This window comes from Carcharodon carcharias, chromosome 2 (assembly GCF_017639515.1).
Source record: "Carcharodon carcharias isolate sCarCar2 chromosome 2, sCarCar2.pri, whole genome shotgun sequence".
Taxonomy (NCBI): Eukaryota; Metazoa; Chordata; class Chondrichthyes; order Lamniformes; family Lamnidae; genus Carcharodon; species Carcharodon carcharias.
In genome coordinates, this window is record NC_054468.1 from 118,380,896 (window position 1) to 118,398,415 (window position 17,520).

A 17,520-nucleotide genomic window follows, 5' to 3' on the forward strand; every position below is an offset into this window, starting at 1 on the left:
CATGGAAAGGGTGCACTGAAAGGCAACAACGCTAAAAAATACTGAACACATGAACAGAAAAATATAAATGTGTGCTTATCTTTAGTAATATGGTTTCTTCTTATGGTCTTTAGGTAAAGCTTACATTCAACAGCTGAGCAAGAACTAGTACTGATAAACAGCACTATAAAGAAAAGATACCAGTGTTTTACCTGTCACAGTACTGTTGGTGATTGATGTCCTACAAATGGCAATATTGCAAATACTAAGGCATGTGTGCTTAATATAATGGCATGCGAAACAGAACTCCTCTACAGTTGTTAAGTCCTTAAAAGCAGCAAGCACTACCATGTCAATATGAAAGTAGTGATATGTGCTTAACCACTCATTGCATGCCATCAGATATCGTTGCAGGTAAAGGGTGCACAAGTTATAAGAGGTAATAGCAGCACATGGGGAAGAGGATCTCAGGACCTGCATTTGCCATTCTCAACGTCATTGTTCAACATCTCTCCAAAAATAGGAATAACATCTTGATGAAAGTAGGAGCATTACAGCCATAAGATGCAACGATGGGAACTTTCAGAGAGGCCAGGGAGATAGTATTCAGAGGCAGTCCTGCAACACTTATATCAATATCAGGGGCGCAGCCCATTATGCAAACTCAACTGACTACATGATTTTTCTTGGCTCCCTTGAGAATACCACAGTGGAAAGTTTGAAAAGTCTGTAGCACTGTGGTGTTAGTATATACCAATGTAGCATAAGTGGCTAATGTTACACGCAGGAGTTCTGCATAATATCTGAAAGGCAGGAAGCAGAGAAATCTGCAGTAGCCTCATTCATTATGAAGCATACCGATACAGTACATTTATCTTTGTGTTATGGTGCAAATTGCAGGAAGTCCTGAAGAGCAACTTTAACTCTTTGGAAAACATAGCAGAGAGAACCTCTAAAGGAAGCATTTCATGACTTGCTGGTCTTCCAGTGTAAAGAGTTGTCTTCAACCCGCTGCTGCAGATGGGCACATTCCAAGGTCTGGGACTATACGCTGAGGGATGCACTAAAGTTTGGGGCTGCTGCCGCAGAGGCACAACAAGGAAAGGTCACTGTCTAAGTCCTTTCAGCCATTGTACACTGAGGAGCTGGAAACTGTGTAGAAGCCCTTGGCTATATGCATTACATAGAATGTACATTATAAATATCAAGGGTATTGCAACTGTATTGAGGCACGTCAGTGGAACATGCAAAATGGAGAAAAGTTGAATTTTGCTGCACTTTCTGTAACATTCAATTTGAAATATTTTGAAATGCACCTTTACAAATTTTATGAATAAAGTATATTTTTAAAATAAGAGAAAAATTAATGATTGCATATAGGTGCATAGCTCAGTGTTCACATTATACGCCATATATACCTGGCCTGCTGTTGTGGCATTTCCTTCAAAGGGAAAGGAGTTAATAATGCCTGTAGCAAAACAAAACCTGATATTTTAATGATAATTCTGCTCGAATATCAATATAACATAGCTTCAAGGGCATCGGCTACAATACTACAAAAAGATGATACAAAGTATTTAGAAAATAAGTACTAAGGTAGGGAGGGGGTAAAATTCAACTTGAAATCAATAGAAAAGGACTCCTAGCGGGGTGTATAGTGGACAGCTGTTCGACAACTGCCCATTTGCAGCCCAACGGAAGTGGAGTTATACCCAAATTATACCCATTAAAAGATGATTTTCAGCTACGTCACCATGAATGAAATTCTACACAAAATGATGAGTCTTAGTTAAATTTAATCATTTTGAATTTATCTCATCCAGAATATTTAACATTCTGATAAATATAATTCATTTTACATATGGCTAATTTTTTTAAGCATAAACCACAAATGATCATTTTCCTTAACAGTTTTCTTTCTCCTCCTCCTGTAGTTTAAATTCCAGTAAATCGTCTATTGCGTTTGATAATAATGCTGCCATTGTCACTGCCGCTGGAGCTGCATTGACAAAGGGTCCTCCCAAAAGAATGTATTGAGGAACCAGATCTCATCTGAGGAAAATGGTGGATTAAAACTCAATGAAATTCACTACAAACATGCCATGTAGATCAAGGTATTGATCTTCCCTGGGACTGCAGCATAATTTAGGCTGACATTCATGCGCAGTATTGAGAGAATGCTGTAATTTTTGAAGGTGCAGCCTTCAGATGACAGCAAATTGAAGCTCTATGCTAGCGGCTGAAATGGATGTTAAAAATCCCATAGCACTATTCAAGGATGAGCACAGAATTTTTCCAATATCCTGAACAATAAACAAGTTTCAGAAAAAAGGCGGCAATTTGTTTCATTGATAGTCACAAAATACTGCCTCGTTTGCTGACATAGAAGTCACTGCACTCTAAAATTGTTAATTACAAGTGAAGGGCTTTGAGACTTCTGACAATGATGAAGTACTGTATGAACATAAACCTTTCTACCTCATTAAAAAGGACTCTTGGTTCTCTAGTGCTCTCACATACAGGGAAATGTCTTCGAGCACGCTAAATGATAGAGGACATGGAGTAGCCAAGAAAGGGAAAGAAGGCAGTAATCAAAAAAAAGTCTTTAAAGAGGCCCTTAAAAGCAGGAAGGGAGGTGATAAGATAAGGATGGGGTAGGAAGTTCCTGAAGGTGGGCACCAATGATGGAGTCAAAAAGAGTAGTTAATGAGTCAGCCTGTATCGGAGAAGTGGAGGGTGCATGCAGGACATGCAACTGGAGGAAATCTGGGCACAGAGAGGCCATGGCAGGATTTGAGGTAGGAGAATGATCTTCAAATCAATCCTCTAGGAAAAACATTAGGCAGTAAAGCTGGCAGGATTGGGCAATGGGCCATGGTAGGTGAACATTAATGTTTTGAATGAGTTGTGGTTTGAACAGGGTTGAGGTGGATGGGCCAACAAATAAAGCACAGGATAAATAACAGTTTTAGAAGCACTGGGGGAAAGCTATGGAAAGGGAAATGTAACATTGCCTTAAATGTTAAAGAATATTAATTATTTATTGCAAAACTTCACTTAGGCTTGATGTTTTAAGTGTTGTAGCATAGAATAGAGGAAAAGCAAAACATGGGGGGGGCGGCAAAGGCATGGCAGTTAAATTTACAGATGACACAAAAGGTAGGTAGGAAAGTATGTTGTGAAGATGACATAAGGCATTTGCAGATGGATATAGATAAGTTGAGTGAGTGGGCAAAAATCTGGCAGAAAGGCTATAATGCAGGAAAGTGTGAAGATGTTCAGTTTGGCAGGAAGAATAAAAGAGTACAGTATTACTTAAATGGAGAACATCTGCAGAATTCCAAAGTGTAGAAGGATCTAGGTGTTCTTGCTCATGAGTCACAAAAAGTTGGTATGCAGTTACAGCGTGTAATCAAGTCAGCCAGTGGAACACTATCGTTTATTATGAGAGGAACTGAACAAAAAAGTAAAGATGTTATGCTTGAGTCATACAAGGCATTGGTGAGACCGCATCTCAAATTGTTGCCCTGGAGAAGGTGGTGGTGAGCTGCCTTCTTGAACTGCTACAGTCCAAGTGGTGTAGGTACATATGGTGTAGTGCTGTTCAGAAGAAAATTCCAGGATTTTGACCCAGCGACAGTGAAGGAACAGCGATATGTTTCCAAGTCAGGGTGGTGGGTGGCTTGGAGGGGAACTTCCAGGTGGTGGTGTTCTCATCTATCTGCTGCCCTTGTCCTTCTAGATGGTAGTGGTCATGGGTTTGGAAAATGCTGTCAAAGGAGCCTTGGTGAGTTCTTGTAGATGGTACACACTGCTGCAACTGTGCATCGGTGGTGAAGGGAGTGAATGTTTGTGGATGTGGTGCCAATCAAGAGGGCTGCTTTGTCTGGATGGTGTCAAGCTTCTTGAATGTTATGGGAGCTGCACTCATCCAGGCAAGTGGAGAGTATTCCATCACATTCCTGACTTGTGTCTTGTAGATGGTGGACAGGCTTTGGGGAGTCAGGTGAGTTATTCGTTGCACGATTCCTAGCCTCTGACCTGCTCTTTTAGCCACGGTATTTATATGGCAAGTCCAGTTCAGTTTCTGGTCAATGGTAATCGCCAGGATGTTGATTGTGGGGGATTCAGTGATGGTAATGCCATTGAACATCAAGGGGCGATGGTTGGATTATCTCTTGTTGGAGATGGTCATTGCCTGGCACTTGTGTGGCACGAATGTTACTTGCCACTTGTCAGCTTAAGCTTAGAGATTGTTCAGGTCTTGCTGCATTTGGACATGGACTGCATCAGCATCTGAGGAGTCACAAATGGTGATGTGCATTGTGTACTTTTCGTTCATATCTACTATAATACCTTTGGACTGGTCTATGCCACAAGATAATTACTGATAATTATCCACCCAATAAGACCCAAAGCTGCCCTGAATTTTGGTTTTTAAGTGATGCCAGAGATTTTACCTCCATAACTATCCTGAACTCCACTGAACATTTTAGGTTTAGGGTAACTTTCTGTTACAGCCCTAAATTTGACTTTTACTATTTTGATCTTATCTTGCCTTAATCTGTTCTCTCAATTTTGTTTGATGTAATTTTATAGGAATTACATTTTCCATGTCATTTACTGTCTTAGTCTTTTATAAGCCCCCATTTTTCTGGTCTTTGCTCAGAACTCAGACTCTTGACATTAGGGATCAGCTGTGATGCCTCTCCCCTAAAGATCTTCCAGCACTTGACTTACTCCCTTAGTCTTAAGTAACATGGTACTGAAGATTGGTCTAGCCAGAGCACTATACAATCTCCTCTGGCTTTTATGTTGCTGTGTTGGTTCGAGGTAGATGGCAGCATAGTGGTAATATCACTGGATTATTAAACCAGAAGCTCAGATTAATGCTATGAGGACAAGAATTCAAATCTCACCAAGGCAGCTGATAGAATTTGAATATAAACCTAATCTGTGATAGTAGCCATGACAACAACAGATTGTTGCAAAAACCCATCTGGTTCACAAGTGTCCTTTAGGGAAAGAAATCTGCCATAATACCTGGTCTAGCCTACATGTGACTCCAGGGCCACAGCACAGTGGTTGATACTTAGCAGCCCTCTGAAACAGTCTCGCAAACCGCTCAGTTCGAGGGCAATTAGGCAACAAGTGGACAACAAATGCTGGCCTTACTAGCAACATCAACGGTGTTGATTGCTGGTCTGCTTGGTGTAGTTATTAAGTAAGCATATTCTTCAAAGCTGGTTACCTTGGTTTAGTTGAGTAGCTTCTTCAATGTGATTTCCATTGACTGAGCATTGTGCACCATTCAATGGTATTACGGTTACTTTATTATTGAGGTTTTCAAAGATACAATGTTCACTTTCTAGGTCAAGGCCATGGAGAACTGCAAGACAAAATGGTAAATACAAAGATCAAGTTTCACTAACTTTTTCTTCAACGTAGCTCTCATCACTTTCAGATCAAATATAATTTGGTCCAAAACATTCTGTTTACTTCTGAATAGTCTTTTAATTTTATCCAAGGACATGTTATATGATCAGCAATGAAATGGCCACAAATGAATCAAATTTAGACAGATTAGGTCCTCAACTTACAATGTAATTTCAGAAAAACAAACCTGTCATAACTGACATCGTAGTGTTGTAAACCAGGATAAATAGTACAGGAATAAGTCTTTCACAACACCTCAGCAGAACAATATTTAGCATGCACGACAGATTCAAAACAAAATACAAATGAAATATTCCTATCAACAACTTGCATTTAGACTGCACTTTTAACATAGCAAATTGTCCCACAGGAAAAAGTGAATGGCAAAGCAAATAAACAATATTAGGGATGACAGAAAGCTTGGCTCAAGAAGTGGGTTTTTAAAAAGGGCCTTAGAACAGGAGAAATAGGTGGAAATAAACACCAGGTTTTGGAGAGAATTCCAGAACATAGAATGGCTGAAGACACAGCAGTCAGTGAAGTGAAGAGATGGAGGAATGTTGGAGCAATGCAGAGTTCATGGCTGCAGCAATGGAGAGGATTATAGAGACAGGGAGGGCTCTAACACAGGTTAAGCATTTTAGATTTCAGGCACTGAGGGATTGGATGCCAATTCTCGACTCTGGACCCCATGAAATCTCACGGCATCAGGTCAAGCATAGCAAGGAAACCCCTGGCTGGTTACCACCCCCACCCCACCTCAGCTGATGAATCAGTACTCTTCCATGGGAAGAAGCACTGAGGGTGGCAAGTGCACAGAGTGTACTCTGCGTGGGGAACTTCAATGTCCATCACCAAGAATGGCTTGGTAGCATCTCTACTACCCGAGTTGGCTGAGTCCTAAAGGACACAGCTGCTAGTCTGGGTCTGCAGCAGATGGTGAGGAAACCAACAAGAAAGAAAAAATCTACATGACTTTGTCCTGACCAATCTACCTGTCACAGATGCATCAGTCCATGACAGTATTGGTAGGAGTGACCACCACACAGCTCTTGTGGAGACCAATGTCTTCACATTGAGGATACCATCCATCGTGTTGCGTGGCACTACCACTATGCTGATTGGGATAGATTTTGAACAAATCTAGCAACTCAAAACCGGGCATCCATGTGGTGCTGTAGGCCATCAGCAGTAACAAAATTCTATACAACCACAATCTGTAACCCCATGGCCCCGTTTAACCACTCAACCATTACCATCAAGCTGGGGGATCAACACTGGGTCAATGAAGAATGTAGAAGGGCATGCCAGGAGCAGCACTAGACATACCTAAAAACAAGCCATCAACCTGGTGAATCTACACAGGACTATTTGCATTTCAAACAGAGCAAGCAGAATGCAATAGACAAAACTAAGCCATCCTACAACCAATGGATCAGATCCAAGATGTCCTGCTACATCTAATCATGAATGGTGGTGGACAATTAAACAATCAACTGGAGGAGGCAGTTCCACAAATATCCCCATCCTCAATGATGGGGGAGTCCAGTGCATCAGTGCAAAAGATAAGGCTGAAGCATTTGCAACCATCTTCAGCCAGGAGGGCTAAGTGGATGATCCATCTCGACCTGCTCCTGAGGCCACAAGCATCGCAGGTGCCAGTCTTCAACCAATTCAATTCACTTTAGGTGATATCAAGAATGGCTGGAGGCACCGAACAGTGCAAAAGCTATGGGCCCTCATAATATTCCGGTAATAGTACTGAAAAGCTGTGCTCCAGAACAAGCCGCACCCCTAGTCACACTGCTCCCTTACAGCTACAACATTGACATCTACTCGGCAACGCGGAAAATTGCTCACTTATGTCCTGTCCACAAAATGCAGGATAAATCCAATCTGGCCAACTACCACCCCATCAGACTACTCTCAATCATCAGCAAAGTGATGGAAGGTGTCATTGACAGTGCTATCAAGCAGCAGTTACTCAGCAATAACCTGCTCACTGATACTCAGTTTGGTTCCACCAGGGCAACTTAGCCCCTGACCTCATTAAAGTCTTGGTCCAAACATGGACAAAAGAAACAAACTCCAGGAGTGAGGTGAGAGTGACTACCCTTGACATCAAGGCACCATGTGATTGAGTGTGGCATCAAGGAACCCTAGCAAAACTAGAGTCAATAGGAATAGGGGGCAAATCCATCCAATGGTTGGAGTCATACCTAGCACAAAGGAAGATGGGCTGTGGTTGTTGGGAGCCAATCATCTCAGTCCCAGGACATTTTTAGGGATCTCCCTCCAATGGTTGGAGTCATACCTAGCACAAAGGAAGATGGCTGTGGTTGTTGGGAGCCAATCATCTCAGTCCCAGGACATTTTTAGGGATCTCTGGAGTTGCTCCTGGCATGCCCTTCTGCATTCTTCATTGAACCAGGACTTCAGGAGTTCCTCAGGATAGTGTCCCAGGACCAACCATTTTCAGCTGCTTCATCAATGACCTTCTCTCTATCATAAGGTCAGAAGTGGGGATGTTCACTGATGATTGCACAATGTTTAGCACTATTCGCTATTCCTCAGATACTGAAGCTGTCCATATCCATATGCAGCAAGACCTGGACAATATCCAGGCTTGGGCCGAGAGGTGGCAAGTAACATTCACGCCATACAAGTGCCAGGTAATGACCATCTCCAACAAGAAAGAATCCAACGATCTCCCCTTGACATTCAATGACATAACCATCGCTGAATCCCCCACTAACAACATCCTGGGGGTTACCATTGATCAGAAACTGAACTGGACCAGCAATTTAAATACTGTGACTATGACAGCAGGTGAGGGGCTGGGAATTCTGCAGTGAGTAACTCTCCAAAACCTGTCCATCATCTGTAACACACAAGTCAGGACTGTGATGGAATACTCTCCATTTACCTGGATGAGTGCAGCTCCAGCAACATTCAAGAAGCTTGACCCCATCAAGGACAAGGCGGACCTCTTGATTGGCACCCCATTTACCACCTTAAGCATTCACTCCCTCCACCATCGATGCACTGTTGCAGCAGTGTGTACCGACTACAAGATGCACTGCAGCAACACACCAAGGTTTCTTCAGCAGCACCTTCCAAACCTGTGAACTCTACCAACTGGAAGGACTAGGGCAGCAGATACATGGGAGCACCATCACCTGCAAGTTCCTCTCCAAGTCACACACTATCCTAACTTTGAATTATATTGCTGCTCCTTCAGATGCTGGATCAAAATCCTGGAACTCGCTTCCTAACAGCACTTGTGGGTGTGTCTGCACCACATGGGCTGCAGTAGTTCAAGGAGGCAGCTCATCATCACCTTCTCAATGGCAATTATGGAGGGCCGATAAATGCTGGCCTACACAGCGAGGCCCATAACCCTTGAAAAAATAAGAAAATGTCAGAAAAGACAGGGGTATGGGCAAGCAAGGAAAGGTGTTTGGATGAACTGACATTTACAAAGGGTGGAAAATGAAAAGTCAGATAAGTAGCATTTGAACAAGTGAATTTGAAGGTGACAAATGCAAAGACGAGAGTTTCAGCAGCAGATGGGCTGAGGTAAGGGTGGAAGCAGACAATGCAAGTGGCAACGTTTATGATGGAGAGATTATGGAAGGACATGATGGAAGCTCAACTTAGGATTGAATAGAAAGCTGAGGTTATGAACGGTCTGGTTCAGCCAGAGTGTGGCCAAGGCAAGGGATGAATGTTTTGTTAAAAGGAATTATTCTTCATCCATGAGTGGATGCGAGACAAGCAGTTTAAATCCACAGAGGCAGTGGAAAACTGGTGAGAAGTGGTGGAGTGGTAGAGTTGGAGGTCATCAGCATGCAGGTGTATGTGCAACAGGCTACAAAAACACCTTGCATTTATACGGCACTGTTAACATAGTAAAACATGCCAAACCACTTAACATGAATATCAATCAATATTTGACACTGAGCTGGGAGTGTGTGTGTGTGTGTGTGTGGAAGAGAGAAGAAGACGGAAGAAGAGAAGAGGAGATAAGAGGAGAGAAGAGAGAGAGAGAGAGGAGGAGGAGGAGGAGAGAGAGAGAGAGAGAGAGAGGAGAGGAGAGAGAAGAGAAGAGAAGAGAAGAGGAGAGGAGAGGAGAGGAGAGGAGAGGAGAGAGGAGAGAGGGAGGTGGAGGTGGAGGTGGAGGTGCATAGAATCAAAATGGCATTCCAGACCTTATGGTCCAGACAGCTGAAGGCATGGCCACTAACTGTGAAACATTTAAAGCTGGAGATGTCCAAAAAGCCAAAATTGGAGGAGTACAAAAGATCTTGGATGGCTATAGAGCTGGAAGAGATTACAGAGATGGACAATGGTGAGGTTTGGATTAAGGAGACAATGTTATGGAGAGATTTGAAAGCAAGGATAAGAATTTTAAAATTAAGACATTGCCACACCAGAAGCTAACGTAGGTTGGCGAGCTCACAGGTGATGGGTCAATGCTACACAGTGCAAGTTAGGACATGGGCAACAGAGTTTACGTAGAATGGAAGTTCAGAGGCTGGTCCAGATAGCGTTGGAATAGTCAGGTGTAGAGGTAACAAAGGCATAGGTGAGTATTTTAGCAGCATATGAGCTGAGGCAGGCATGGAGTTAGGTGATATTATGGTGGAAATAGGCAGATTAACAATGGAGCCCATGTGTGGTCAGAAGGTCACCTCAGGGTCAAATACAACACCAAGTTTGTGAACAGTCTGTTTCAGTCTCAGACAGTTGCCAGGGTGAGGGATTTTGAGTCAGTGACAAGGGAATGGAGGTTGTGGCAGGGACTGAAGACATTGATTTCAGTGTTCCTAATATTTAGTTGGGGTAAATTTCTGTTCATTAAGACTGGACGACGGATGAACAGTGTGACAAATCACAAACAGTGGAGGGCTCAAGGGAGGTGGTGTGATACACCCAGGTGTTATCAGCGTACATGGAACCTGATATTATTCTTTTGAATGATGTCAGCAAAGGGCAGCATGTTAATGTACCAAATGGCAGTATATTGATAAGGAAGAGGAGGTGGTAGGAATTCCTGAGATGTTGGAACTCTGAGGCATCATGAGGAATAGATTAACTAACCTATGTCTTGCTCAGTAGTGGCATCTTCACGTCCAACATAGGTCTTGCCCTCCTATTAAATGAAGAAAGGTCAGTTGTTACTAAAAAATATAAAAATCAAGTGAATGATTGAGGTAATAACTAACAAAACATCAGACGATTCCAAACTTCCAGACCTGGTGCAACCAAAGTTTATTAAAAGCAAAAAATATAAAATCAATACTTATGATACATTACCTATTTACAAAAATGTAGTTAATTACATTCACAATTAAAGCAGACCAAACTGATCTAAACTGAACCAACAGTACATAATAAAACTCAAATTTTTGTGGTGGTTTTATGTATTATCCAAAGTTATTCGTACTGCCTGCAATTTCTTTAATAGCTTGTGAATTAAGCAAACTACATTTATTACACTTGTTTTAAAAACAAAGTTCCAGAAACACGTCCTTCTTCACTGGCACATTCACAATGAAACGAAGAAAACTACTTCCTCCTTCTAAATACATGAAATTCTTCCTGTATCTGTATTTCAAATCAATAAAACTAATGATTTGCATATTTTGCCTTGAGGAGTTCCTGAATCCCCTCTGTTTCTTTTCAGGTTAATGTATTTCTTGATCAAATCGCAGTTCTGGAAAAAGTCATTTAGATATTTGCTCTTGGGCTTCTCAGAGCATGAACTTGTCAATCTTGCCCAGGCAATGCAAAAGGATATTCCTTATGCAATATTTTAAGTTGCATTGTAGTAAAATATGATTTATACTACCCTTTTTTTAAAAAAGGAAAGAATGCTGTATTTGATCTGCTCAGAAATGATCAAAATAATAGTGTCAAGGTTCCACAAATCATCCTCACCTTAAGATGGTACAAAATAATTCCTGTACTAAGCAAGTCATCATCAATACCAATCAAATGAGGTAACTCGGAGTCCAAAACCACACCGATTCCTTCTTTTCGAAGAGCTAATGTTTCTTCCTAAGATAATAAGAATGAAGATTGAGTGCTAGAATCTAGATAATTGTTATTTAGAGTGCATATTAATATAATAATACTACGACTGAACCGATTTCCCAGCTGCTGTGTTGTGCTTCCTGTGTCACATCTAATTATCCGCAAAATCATAAGCAAAGTTTCTGCATCGCGCTTACAACTACTCAGTCACATTTCCCCAAGTAAATGCAGCTGGGATTCAATTTTCATATTAATTAAATAAAAGTGCATCAGAACTGAACTTGATTGGAACATTCTAACCAAAACATAGCAACCAAGAATGAAAACTACCAAATTAGCAATTTCAAAAACATGACACAAGTTACAAGAGAATAAATGAAACTGACCTATACATACGGCATTTTGCGATGGGAGCACTTGTAACAATGTTAGCCTTTGGAAGGCTTAAGTCCATGCGAGAACCCGGACCTTCAAGATCATGCGGGTTTCCAGAAACATCACCAGAGCAGACTGAAGCTAGCAAGTTATAGCAAAAAACATGCACCTGTACTAACAACTTATGTACTTTTTTTAAATGACTGACAGCAAGATTGACTATTCACAGGGTGCAATAAGATTTGCAGGTTGCAAGCCCAGCTCCCTCAATGGAATTTTAAAAATGTGTTTATTCGTTCACCGGATTTTAAAAAATCTATTCATAGGACGTGGGCATCGCTGGCTAGGCCAGCATTTACTGCCCATCCCTAATTGCGCTTGAGAAGGTAGTGGTGAGTTGTCTTCTTGAACCACCGCAGTCCATGTAGTGTAGGCACACCCAGTGCTATTAGGGAGGGAGTTCCAGGATTTTGACCTAGCGACAGTGAAGGAACGGCAATATATTTCCAAGTCAGGATGGTGAGTGGCTTGGAGGGGAACTTCCAGATGGTGATGTTCCCATGTGTTTGCTGCCCTTGTCCTTATAGATGATAGTGGTCCATGGGTTTGGGAGGTGCTGTCTAAAGAAACTTGGTGAGTTCCTGCAGTGCATCGTCTAGATGGTACACACTGTGCATCAGCAGTGGAGGGAGTGACTGTTTGCGGAGGGGGTGCCAATCAGGTGGGCTGCTTTTTCCCAGACAGTGTCAAGCTTCTTGTGTGTTGTTGGATCTGCATTCATCCAGGCGAGTGGATAGTATTCCATCACACTCCTGAGCAATGTGGTTGACTCTTTAAAAAAAAAAGCCCTCTGAACAAGGGCAATTAGGGATGGGCATTAAATGCTAGCCAGCGATGCCCACTTCCCATGAGCGAATAAAAAAAAAACTTGTGCCTTGTAGATGGTGGACAGGCTTTTGGGAGTCAGGAGGTGAGTTACTTATCTCAGGATTCCTCAGCCTTTGACATGCACTTGTAGCCACAGTATTTATATGACTAGTCCAGTTGAGTTTCTGGTCAATAGTAACCCCCAGGATGTTGATAAAAGGAGAAAGAAGAGAACCACAGAGAGATCATAATTTCTTTCTAATGACTATAGCACTTATTGTAATTGTGTAATACAACAGAAACATAATTGGGCAAAAACACTCTAAAAGGCTGTAAACTGTTACAACCATATCACTAGTCAAGATCTGGTCGTCACCTACAACAGTTAACTCCTACACGGGTATTGATTACTTAAAAGAAATATAATTATGAATTACCAATTTGGCTTTATTAAAGCCAGCTGACTGCATTTTGTACTGAATTTCAAGTAACAAGTAGAACATATTGAAATATTTTTTTCTGATTGTAGCACTGAAGGATTATAGATTTTTCTCTTTACAGTTATTGATATATTTGCTATGAATAGAAAATGTACAGCATGAGGGAATAAGATAATTGATAGGATATGTGAATATCGCAAAAATCAAAGGGGTTTAGGTGGTATTTTAACAGTGGTGGGAAAGTTCAAGTGACAAAGTATCTATTATGTTACACAAGGGATACATTTTTCTTCACTGTACAGTTCAGTTTGCAGGCCTTGTGTGTGGGCTCCTCCACCACATTAAGCTTCTGTTCACATGATAAACAATTTTACCAGGACAATGACATCTGGGATATGCTAAGCATAAGCAATCCAGTAATGAAAAAATGTATATTGATCTAGCATCTTTCAGATCCTTTGGTAACCAAACCACCACATAGCCAAAGCATCATTGTTGAAGGACAGTAACTTACTTTGACAGCCTTCCATCTCGTGAGATGATGGTTTGTGCCAACTCTGTGTTAAACATTGCATGGTGTGGTCAGGAACCCTGCTCTTACATGGCATTTGCTGCAGATGAAGATAGTGGGCTGAGATGGTACAGGATTTGTTGGCCACTATTAGGGCAGTCACTTGTTATGTAGGCAAATGCAGAAGCCAATTTTATACATGGCAAGGCCCCACGGCACAAAATGAGATGAATGAGTAGGGATCTGTTGCAGGTGTTTCTTGAAGCATAAATAAAGGACACTAGGAGACTGCCCTCCTTTATAATTTTCTTTTACATCCATCTGAATAAGCAGGGTAAAGTCTAGCTGTGCACAGTGCAAGATGCCCCACATCAGCAAGATTTGGCCTACTAAATGTTTAAATACAACGCACTGTATGGCTTATTATAATAACATGAGCTAGATAGATTTTGATAGACAAGTGGGACGAGGGTTATGGTGGAGCAGGGTGGGGTGGGAAAGCAGAATTGAGACCACGACAAGGTCAGCATGCTCTTATTGAATGGCAGAGCAGGCTCAAAGGAGCGAATGGCCTACTCCTGTTCCTAAGTCCCAAGTTCCTGTGTTCCTATGAAATCTGAACATTTAGGGTTTTCACAAATCAACATTCAAAAGGAAGAAAAATATTCACCAATTTAATATGCTAACTTTCAGTTTTCATGCACTTACACTTCAATTACTATAGACGGAATGTCATTAAAACATCTGAGCAATAACAGTTGGAGAAATGTACAATTTACATATAAGGTAGTCAAGTTAGAGTACGGTCCACGGTAGGTTAAAAAATAAATCTTTCTTTATAAGTAACTGCTTTTGCATTAAAAACAAATCTTTAACAGAACATTCAAATTGGTATAGGGCATTAAGATTCTCTTCCTCCAAGACTCAGCATCACTGCTTCATCTTTGTCACACTTGCTACCTTGCAAGTCAGTTCAACAAAAAAAAATGCAGAACTCCCAATAATAACGGCTATAACTCTGTGATCATCCACCATTTGCAGAAACCTCCTTCACAGCAGACCAAGCCAAGAATGGGCCAGTAGGTGAGAAGCAGTAATCCCTGAAGAGGTGGTGTTTCAGACAAATAGCGCAAAGTCACTAGGAGATCGGTCAAAAGCAGGGGAAAGAAAGTTGGAGATGAGAAGGGCCCCAAAATGATGTTATAGTCAATGAATTTGTGCAAATTATTTTATTTTACATTAATGACGAGCACTCTAATTAGGACAAGGTTGTGTACACCAATTGTTCCAGTAAGTAGTTTAAAGCCAAAACAGACTTTCACAAAGGTTCCAGCCTATAATTGCTAAACAAGAGTTACAACTTTAACACACCTCTAATTGTTTACCACCTAATATGGTCTTTTATATTTGATTGAAGGTAATGGCATTTATTCTCTATTGTACTTCAAACACTGAACATCTGCAGCATTCAACCAGCAATGAGTACTCTAATCATTCTTTGCACAGACATTCACACATAATAATGTATCAATGTAAATTCAGAAAATAAAATGAGACAACTGGATACGAGTGAAATAGGTAAAATAAAAGCATGTCATAGATGGGTGTACACAGGGTGTCCTTTGTCTTGGTGAATGTCGAAACAAATGTGAATTCTACTTCGGCATGGCAACATTGGTAACAGATAATCTGCATCAAGCAAAGGTGTAAATTTGTCTTATACTTCTAGGGAAACAATTATCTGTAGCTTGAGAATTTGATTTTGGATCCAAAACACATCTCATGCTAGGTTTAAAGAAAAAAACTGCAGACTCAAACCACTGAGCATTTGTGTTACTTGTATTAAAAAATCCTGCCTGCTTGAAAATGCTTTGACAGATGTTGCACAATAAGAGTGGGCAAATCTCATAAATTAGTGATGTGCTGATGAACTACTATAATGACTGATGACATTTCCCACGTGGGTTAACGGATTGCTTTCAGATATGGTTACGCTATCTCACCACTCTTTACAAGTGGGATTTTTTTTTTTAAACACAACAATACAGCCCCGAAGGCCAAGGAAAGCACATTATTGTCAGAAGAGTTTTACCTTCACCAATGCTTTAGGCTATATCACCCTCATTCATCACAGGAACCCATTAGAGGATCTGTTAGAAGTTAGATTAGGAAAATGGAAGAATTTCTGTAAATAGCTCGTCACGTGAAAGCAGATGCCTATGTGGTCTTAAAACCATCACATCATTTGGTCTTAAAACCATTTGGAGATGTATATCAATTTAAAAAGTGGTTGTAGCATCCAAAAATGCATAGTTAAGTGTATAAAATAAGTTATTGAAGTATAAGAAAATTACACATTGAAAACTTAACAAATCTGACATATATTTTGTAAGCATTTCATTGTAGTAATTTGTAATGGTAACATATTCAAGTGGTGCTCTTCTAAAATTTTTTTTATATGTAAGGTTTTTTTAACCCTGGGAAAATTTCAGTGTAAATATGTTTTAAGTTCAATCAAATACAAATGTTTTTACAACACCCAAATTAAAAATTATTTGCTTTGAATCAATGGATGTTTCTAAACAGATAGCAAATTTTTGGCACATCTCTAAATGCGCAGTGTTCGGCATTGTCAGGCAATCCTCCATCTAATCCACGCAGCCACACAACAACCTGAAAATTCTCACGTGGCCCTTGCACATGTCAGCTCTTTAAATTATTGTGTACGCTCAGCCGCACAAAAAAGTTTAAAGGGGCCGCACACTGAAACAAATCGCTGCGCAATCAAAAAATAATTAAAGGGTACACCGTCAGGTATATTGTCTCATTACCAGCATGTTTTGTGAAGTACAGTACAACCGTCTCTTGAACTTTAAATGTTGGTTTTCTTTAAGTTAAATGCGTTTTTGAGGAAGGACTGGCTATATATAATACTGAGTATATAGGAACAGAAGGACCTTGGAGTGCAAGTCCACAGTCCCTGAAGGTGGCTGGTAAGTAGATAAGGTGGTCAAGAAGGTATGGTTATGAGATATGGTTATGCTAGAAATGGATAAAACACTTCTTGGGCTACAGCTAGAACACTGCATACCGTTCTGATCATAACATTACAAGAAGAATCTGATCAAACTAGAGAAGGTTTGGAGGAGATTTATGAGGATGTTGTCAGGAATGCAGAATTAGTTATGAGGAAAGATTAGATAGGCTAGAGCTGTTTTCTTTGGGACAGTGGAGGCTGAGGGGAGACCTAATGTAGTGTATAAAATTATGAGGGGTCTAGATAGAATGGATTGGCAGACCCTATTCCACTTGGTTGAGGGGGTCCATAACTAGGGGGCATAAATTTAGGGTAAAAAGTAGGAGGTTTATAGGGGACTCAGAGAAATTTTTCACCCAGAGGGTAGTGGGGATCTGGAACTCACTGCTTGAAAGGGTTGTAGAGGCAGAATCCTCCTTAACATTCACAAAAATACTTCGATATGCACTTGAAGTGCTCTAACCAACAAGCCTACAGACCAAGAGCCAGAAAGTGGGACTGGGTTGGCTGACTCCTTTTCAGCCAACATGAACATGATGGGCTCAATGACCTCCTTCAAATGCTCTATTTTTCTATGGTTTGAATTTCTATATTGCATAATGGGCTGTGCAAAATTAAATCTTTGCTTCCTTTCATGAACCAGATCTCATTTCAGGTCAGAGCTTCTGACGAAGGGTCATCAACCTGAAATGTTAACTTCATTCCTCTCTCCATAAATGCTGCCAGACCTGATATCTATTCCCAACATTTTGTTTTTATTTAAGATTACCAGCATCTACAGTATTTTGCTCTGGTCGCATATCAGGTCAAATGTTTCTCCTGGTATTGAATCAAGT

The 17,520-nt window shown here is 40.8% G+C and overlaps 1 protein-coding gene across 5 annotated transcripts in view; it reads right to left on the reverse strand.

Annotated features, from left to right (window-relative positions):
- Window positions 1–17,520, reverse strand: part of kif16ba (kinesin family member 16Ba) — a 146,947-nt gene that overhangs the window by 66,796 nt on the left and 62,631 nt on the right. For all 5 annotated transcript variants that reach the window (XR_005946343.1, XM_041215291.1, XM_041215272.1 and 2 more), the window contains 3 exons: window positions 11,359–11,478; window positions 10,519–10,570; window positions 5,231–5,368 (listed from right to left, as the gene is read on the reverse strand). Coding sequence is in view for 4 of the 5 variants with exons in the window: in XM_041215291.1 (XP_041071225.1) it covers window positions 5,231–5,368; window positions 10,519–10,570; window positions 11,359–11,478 (310 nt within the window). In the remaining variant the exon portion in view is untranslated. The remainder of the gene's footprint in view (window positions 1–5,230; window positions 5,369–10,518; window positions 10,571–11,358; window positions 11,479–17,520) is intronic.